The sequence below is a fragment of the Gadus chalcogrammus genome, chromosome 14 (assembly GCF_026213295.1).
Source record: "Gadus chalcogrammus isolate NIFS_2021 chromosome 14, NIFS_Gcha_1.0, whole genome shotgun sequence".
Classification (NCBI taxonomy): domain Eukaryota; kingdom Metazoa; phylum Chordata; class Actinopteri; order Gadiformes; family Gadidae; genus Gadus; species Gadus chalcogrammus.
Window position 1 is genome coordinate 17,389,387 of NC_079425.1, and position 8,105 is coordinate 17,397,491.

The window sequence follows — 8,105 nt, forward strand, 5'->3', positions numbered from 1 at the left end:
CTCCGGCTGTCTTCGTTCCCCTGGCCTCCCCTCGCTTCGCCTCGCCTCCCCTCCTCCATCATGGGCTATCAGTACCAGTACCACCTCCAGCCCCATTCCTTCTCCCATCCGATTCCATCAGATTCAAGTTTTGCACTCATCATCAATTCTGCTTATGGTACTTCAGCCATCAAAAAGCTGCATGCTATTTTTATTTCTTTTTATATTGAGATTATTAATCATTTAAATGTCCTCTCCCATCCTTTTTCCCCCCCGTTTCTTTTTTTTTTTCATCTCTGCTGCCATCTCCCTCCCTTATCATAATTTGACATCTAGTTTTTCATGTTTTCTCTCTTGGCCACTTGGAAAAAGCCCTGAAGTCTCCCAAAATCCACTTTAGAGCACTGTAGTATTCTGCGTTGCCGCTTTCAATTCCTAGATTTTTGGCTCGTACTTTTGTTTGTTGCGTTCTGTGCCTCGTCTTGTCTTTTTATTCTGCAACCACTTTTTTGCTTCTAGACTTGCAATGTTCTCTGTCCTGATAGTTAGCATGGCTGTACCAGGTGCTGTACCTTAAGACGGTAGTGAGATACAATAGTTGATATCCATTATGGCTTCTTTCTCGTTGCAGAGGTTAGACAACGCAACCCCTGCATGAATTAACTCCTTAATGCCACCATCGCATACACGCATTTCCATTTCCATGCCTGCTTGGGAAGTGTGCAAACATTTTTTGCTCAGCTCACAGGTGCCGAAAACGCACGCAAGCACGCAAACGCACACATATCTGTCTCATCCCTCATTGCTAAGCATACCGGGCGCCATGTCGGGAAGATGGGATCTGGTCTGCTCCTGGCCCATCCCTTATTGATGTCTGGGTAATCATGGGGCCGCAGTACAAATCCACTTACTCTGTGGATTGCCTTAAGTAATGGATTTATGAGTGCATTAAAGAGTCGACCAGAGGCCCCTGCCAGGTTGTCTGTCTGCCTCCACCTCTCTTTGCCCTCTTCTACCCTTTTCTCAACTCTATTCTCCAGTGCCCTTTTTAAATGGTTCCCTCCGCCTCCTCTACACCAAAGCAGGCTCATTGGCCACTGCTGGCTCTATGGGGACCGCCTGTGGCTCGCGGCGCTGTCTCTCTGCTGCCACCCATCCTCCGCTACTTGTGCTGCTAACTCGCCTCCTTGACTCCCAGGTTCCTCAGGGAGCCCTGATGGCTTGATTATAGAGGGCCACGGATCAGACAAGTTAAGCGGGGCAGTCTGTTTTTTTCATCCAATGAGTTCAAGAAAAACCCAAGTGATCAACTGAATGGCCTAGGGAGGGCTTTTGGCAGAGGTATACAGCAACAAATCAGCAGCAACACACGCATCACAATATGGGTAATAAGGCAAGCGTCTTTAAACAGTAGAAGAAATGCTCAATAGGTCTCCATCGGCAGATGCATTTTGTGCTCGCATGTCAGACGATGCCATAGACGGCCATACCGAGCACATGCATGGTATGGCCGGAGTCACTAGAGCACATAACGGGATGGCAACATACGGTTTGGCAGGAGCAATGTGTTCTTAATCGTCCTGGGAATGGATGCAGGGATGATGCTAATGGGAGAATTGTTGATGTTATGAGAGCTGCATTCATTTCTACTTTATACCGTCTTGCCAGTTGCTTGTCATTGTCACTTTATCTTCCATATTCTCTTCTGCCCTCTTGCTCGTATTTTTTTTCTCCCTCTCTCCCCTGCCTCTTCTCTCCTCTGCGAGTCTGGTATCCATCTAATTAAGCCCATTGCACACTGACACTTCTGTATTGTCATCCCAGGAGGGACTTGTCTACCTGTCCGTTTCTCGCTCTCTCAGTCTCTCGCGCTTGCTTGCACACACACACGCACCATATTTCTCCCTCTCTCTCTCTCCGATCTTATGCTCGTAGCCACCGTTAGCCAGGCTTTCTTAAAGGAAATCGCACTTGGTGACAAGGTGCGAGAGTTCTGACAGTGTCTTTCCTGAAATGTTCTAGTAAGTTTGCAGAATGTAAGTGATCAGTGTGGATTAAGGTTTGCCTACAGAATAGATTTTGATGGCATGAAAATGCATTATCAAGAGATTGCTCATTCTGATAAAAAAGAACAATCTACATTCGCCGTGGAAAGTAACCTGTCTTTACAGAAGTTGGGCTCTTGCATACCAATTGAGCGGAGCTATTTCTGTATGATCTTCTAATCTTAAAAGCAACCTCTTTTAGTCCAAAGAGATCCTAAGGACAAGGTTGTTTTCGTCTTCCTGTTCGTCTCGTAGTTCCACTTCCTTAATGTCCTCTCGCATCCACAGATGCCTCTGAGGGAGTGTCTCTAGCGTTGGGCAACTCCAAGGACTTCATCCTCAGCCTGGACCTCAAGTTCACCTCCAACGGAAGCTTCTCCGTGGTGCTGGAGACCACCGAGAAGGGCCCCCCCTTCGTCATCCACTACGTCACCAACACGCAGCTCATTGCCTTCAAGGACCGCGACATCACCTACGATATCGGGGCGCGCACCACCTGGTCCACGCTGACCCGGGACCTGGTCACAGACCTCCGGAAGGGAGTAGGGCTGTCCAACACCAAGGTCGTCAAGGCCACCAAGGTACCGTCCAACCTGAGGGCTTTGGTTTTCTGCTTTGGTTCTGGCCAAGTTGTTCAATGGAGTTATTTAAATTCAAGTTCGGTGCACCAGTATAATTCTTAAGCTTAAATGTTGTCATTCAGACGATGCTTCTATTTTTATTTTTTCTATCCTAAGTGTCTCTGTAGGCGGAATGCTCAAAGCCTACAATTAAAATATGCAAGTGTTGCATGAGTTTAGAAATAAGGTGAAAGAAGGCAAACTGAATAATGAGCAGAGCAGCTAAACATAAAGTGCCAGTCAAGCGCCAGGCGCCATTTTATCCCCCTGCTTTAGCGGCTGCTTGGGGCAGCAGAGGCTCGGCAAGCATCATGTTCAGATGTCCTTGAGCTGAGGCACTGAGTCCCAGACGTACACCGTTGACTGATTCCAGCGTATCTTTGTCCGTGTCCTCCCAATCGGCGTCCCCCGTCCCCACTCAGATCATGCCAAGGCGCGTGGTGCGCCTGGTGCTCCATGGGCGTGGCTTCGTCGACAACGTCACCATCTCCACCACCGCCCACACGGCCGCCTTTTTCGCTGCCAGCGATTGGCTGGTGCGCAACCAGGACGAGCGCGGCGGCTGGCCCATCATGGTGACGCGCAAGCTGGGCGAGGGCTTCCGCCCGCTGGAGCCCGGCTGGTACTCGGCCATGGCGCAGGGACAGGCCATGTCCACCCTGGTGCGGGCCTACCTGCTGACCCGGGACCAGGCCTACATGGCGGCCGCCCTGAGGGCCACGGGGCCCTACAAGACGGCGTCGGCGCAGCACGGCGTCAAGGCGGTGTTCATGAACAAGTACGACTGGTACGAGGAGTACCCCACCACGCCCAGCTCCTTTGTGCTCAACGGCTTCATCTTCTCCTTGCTGGGCCTCTACGACCTGTCGGAGACGGCGGACGAGAAGCAAGGCCGGGAGGCGGGCCTGCTGTTCAGCCGCGGCATGGAGTCCCTGAAGGCCATGCTGCCGCTGTATGACACGGGCTCGGGCAGCATCTACGACCTGCGGCACTTCATCCTGGGCACGGCGCCCAACCTGGCGCGCTGGGACTACCACACCACGCACATCAACCAGCTGCAACTGCTGGCGTCTATAGACAATGCTGCCATCTTTAAGGACGTGGTGAAGCGCTGGAAGAGCTACCTGAAGGGGGGCCGAGCCAAGCACAATTAGCCGGGACTATTACATTGATGCGCATTACGTGAGGAGTAGCTCTGTGTGGGTCGAGTGAGTTGGTGTGTGTGTGTGTGTGTGTGTGTGTGTGTGTGTGTGTGTGTGTGTGTGTGTGTGTGTGTGTGTGTGTGTGTGTGTGTGTGTGTGTGTGTGTGTGTGTGTGTGTGTGTGTGTGTGTGTGTGCGAGTGTTTGCGTGTGGATGTTTTGGTAAAGGCGAAATTAGCTCAGGGGGCGCTTGTTAAATGGAAGCCCTCACATTTCTGATGAGCTCTTTTGCAGTCTTTGTTTTTATATTTAGTGCAACATAAATGTAGCTCTCATCTCTCTTCAACTAATGTTTGGATTTATGTACAGGCCTAGTTTCTGAGTGCTTGTTTGTCTACGGTGTGTGCAGGCGGTTGGGTGTGAACGTGTGTTTGATCTGAAAGCAACAATTTGTGATGCTAAAGAAAAAGTAAAATAGTTTGTTAATTTATTCACCCATCATTCTTTCATATCACCATTGCAGGTCTCCTTTTTAGTTTTTGTTGACTAAATACCAGATTTGCATAGTTTATAGAAAGCTTTCATCTTCAATAATTTATATATTTGAGGGCGATACTTGGCATAAGAAGAGGTTTAATCAAATCCATATTCAGTGTTTATTAAGTTGGGTTATTGTTCAATTGTTTCTGTTTCTTTCTCCACACTAGAAGATGGTTTACTTGAACTCGAGAACACACAGGGAACTTGACATGATATTGGAGGGTTTTAAGTAAAGGAGCTTTTTTCCGGATGCACTCACTGGAAATAAAATGGGTGATCTCCTAAACAAGCTGTCTAATGGTGCGTCTCAGACCAATATATTGCCATTGAAATCTGGAGGGAAAACTTTGCTCCTTAAATAAAATAGTCTTCCCTTCTGTGGTCGGCACATTCTTGTGCATTGTTCATGTGATAGGTTCCTTCTTTCGTTCAGATTCACCCAACCGATAATGACTCTAATGCATTGAAGTATAAATAGGACAACGTTTCAAAGCGACCCCTGCCTTGTAATCCTCCAGTTAACACACTTCCATCCACCGTGCGTTCAGCTGTGTCAGGTCATTTTCCAATCTGCCCACCCCTGTTTTGATTCGAGTGCTTGCCTACTAGCGCTCCCTTGGCTCCCCTACTCACCTGACCGCAATCGCCCGCCCGTAGTTCAGCTCTTGTTGATTGCTCTGAGAGTGGAAAGGCCCGACTTTCCGCTGGGGCCGCAGAAGCCAGCGGGCAGCCCCCGCTCTTGTCCCTCCCACTAATGCCCGACCGCAACATAAGTGAACCCGTTATCGCTCCCCGGTGGTATGCGGCGTCCCTCTTTGCACGGCTGAGGCAATCAGGTGCTAGCATGCGATTGGTCAGTCTGCTTTAAAAAGAAGGCAGCAGTCAAGCTGCTTGCCAGCTTGGCTCAAGTCATATGCATTTCTTTGATTACAAATTTGTATGTAGGCAATTTTGGATCATTGGTAGCATTGGAGGTGTTCACTTATGTAGATTTAATGTAGATTTGAATATGATCAACTGTGCCTCCTGATCTCAGTTCATTGTTTACTAAAGAATTCCCGATAATTCCAAAAAATATAAAGATGGGTCTTTCTTTCACCCCCATACCACTCTCCCCAGACAGCCTGTCACTCGTCCCTGTCTTTACACCCTGGCTGTTTGCAGGAGTGATCGACAGGTGAATGCAGGGGTATGCTTGGCTGCACACACATACACATACATATGCATAAATACACACACCATATCCAGTCAGCGACGGGATGCACCTCCCTCTCCAAAAAACAAGGCCAAACTGCCAACTGGCCGAATAAAGCAACGATTCTGGTTTCCATGGTCATTTCATTTTAGAGTTTGCTGAGTTTTTTTTTAGTTTTTTTTTGCATTTCACGGCGAGGTACAATGCATGGTGTAAACTATGATGAGCCTCAAATAATCTTAACGCAAAAAAAAAGTTTTGAAAGGGAAGAGCTGTGACTCAAACTCCTAAACTTGGAGCATATTTTTGACCTCTGCTGTCTCTGCCTTCATCTTCTTGCTATCTGATATAAATCATTTTACGTATAAGCACGCCTTTAGACTGCTAATGACTGGAGTTGACATTCAGCCGCAAAGGTTATAGTTGGAAACTATGAAAATGTTATCCTGGAAATGAGCCTGCAAAAAGGATCACGTAATCGGCATGTGGGTTTTGTCTTCTGTCTGGTTCATTTTATCCTGGTTGGCATCCTCAAACAATAGCCTGCCTCTTTGGAAGCCATTTTGACAGGATACTGAACAGAAATGGTTATTTAAAAAAATTACAAATTTGGAAAGGTTTCGACATGGGTGTGAATCCTGATTTTGTGTTCAAAACCAAAGCATTTTTTTTATTTAAGTTGACTGTATAATTTCTGTTAAAACCTATTAGCGTTTTAACTCTTGAAAAATGCTGTAGAATGCTGACATTAATATGTCTTTTAAATGTGTCTAAGAGGGGATGTGTGCAAAACATGTTTAGAGCATCAAATGGCCTCAATTTTCAGTGGTAGATGAATGGTATAATACATTTGCAGAAATGTACAACCTTTCGCTTGACATACAACAGCACAACTATGTATTGTCTCATCAAGTTAGTTAGCATTATTATTTCTATTCTAGCATTTTCTTCCTTTCAGGAAACCATATACAAACCATTATTTGTTTAAAATAATGTGTTATTTGTTTTTGTTTAGAAAGCTGCTATTTTCACAAACTATCCAGTCCTATCCTTATATATCTATTATTCCTGCTCCCGAAAAAAGACTCACGGGCATACGACAAGATGTGGTCGTGTGATTTATGCAATAAAATGTTTGCTGGGGGTCGTTGCACCACGGGGTGCCCTAGAGAGAGAAAGGGAGAGGGAGAGCGGTTGTACAGAGCTGTCTATCTAAGCACAATGTGCACATGCTACCATTTTTGTATTCAAAGGTAAAAGATGTGTTTATAGAACTATTTGTGCTTTAATGAAAAATGCCTTTTGACGTTAATAAAAGCATTTTCTTATGAGTATTTATCCGTTTTCGTTTGATCCTTCATGTTTATCTGTCGCCGACCCACCCGTATGTGAACCTTACAATGGGTTTTTGCATCCCTGCTCGAGACTCTTTGAAACGGGGTGCCATCGGCATGGTGGCTAAGATGGCAAGTACTTACATCAACAAACAAGTCAACAACACAATAAGGCAAGAACTATTGATGGTGGTCCTCTAATATTATGGTTGGAGCTCAACTGATCTAGCTTTGGTAACCTGGCTACTGTAGTATACTCACTGCCTAACTGAGTATTGTGTGCATGTAGACCTAATCTGAAGCGATTCTGGTATGGTGTTTCCATGGTTTCTGCCATGGGTGCGCCACCTAAAATTCCAAGGTTCTACACATGAGACTTATTGGTAACCTTAAAGGGCCCTGAGGGGTGAGTATGCTGTGTGTGACCTGAATAATTATGGTCCTCCTTCCTCTTATAAGTAACGTGGGACTGATTAAAAAGTAAAAAAGATGGTTGCTATTAAAGCTTGAGACATATTGCACTAATGTATTGCATCACAAATTGCCACACGTATCTCCAATATAGAGATGCTCTTCTTTCCACTTATTTATTTATTTGGCACATTAACAATACACAACCCTTCTTGGTATTTGGTCTTGGTATTTTGAAATTGTTCAGAAAATCCAAAATGTGTTTGAACCTGCGAACCCTCGAGACGCTGACATTTTACATTCTCCTCAGGTAACCCTTATTATGTCCATTCTCTGTGTTTCTGCCTCTTTTTCTCAATCCTCATGATGTTACGTTCCCTCTTTACTTCAGAATTGTCTCTGGTTGCCGTAATTATCTCTAGACCTTAGACACTCTTACTTTTAAGAACAGCCTCCCACTATACGCGCACACACGTTCGTCACTGTCTACCTTCAGATGCTTTGAGGCATATTGTGATAACAGAGGGATTGTAGGTAGGACTCGTACATACTCCCCCCCCTGATCAAATGAGCCTACTGTTGAACACTTATTGAATATTTTTGATGTGTGCCTTCTCAATAGTGGAGGAGGGAAGATGTGCATGAGTGATGAATAAAGCCTGCCGTGCTTGATCCCTATATAACCTTTACACAGGGACAGAGAGACAAGACAGACAGACAGAGAGGTATCCCTCCCTCACTGTCCTTAAGAAGATTGCGTTTTGTTGATCTGTCAAAACTGCTATTTCTGCACCTCCTATCTACCAACCCCCCCCCCCCCCCCCCCCCCCCCCCCCCCATC

The 8,105-nt window shown here is 46.2% G+C and overlaps 1 protein-coding gene across 1 annotated transcript in view; it reads left to right on the forward strand.

Moving 5' to 3' along the window:
* glceb (glucuronic acid epimerase b) overlaps window positions 1–7,578 on the forward strand; it is a 40,116-nt gene extending 32,538 nt beyond the window's left edge. The window contains exons 5-6 of the mRNA XM_056607323.1: window positions 2,313–2,605; window positions 3,067–7,578. Of these exons, the coding sequence (XP_056463298.1) occupies window positions 2,313–2,605; window positions 3,067–3,798 (1,025 nt within the window). The 3' untranslated portion in view covers window positions 3,799–7,578. The remainder of the gene's footprint in view (window positions 1–2,312; window positions 2,606–3,066) is intronic.
* The last annotated feature ends 527 nt before the right edge of the window (window positions 7,579–8,105 follow it).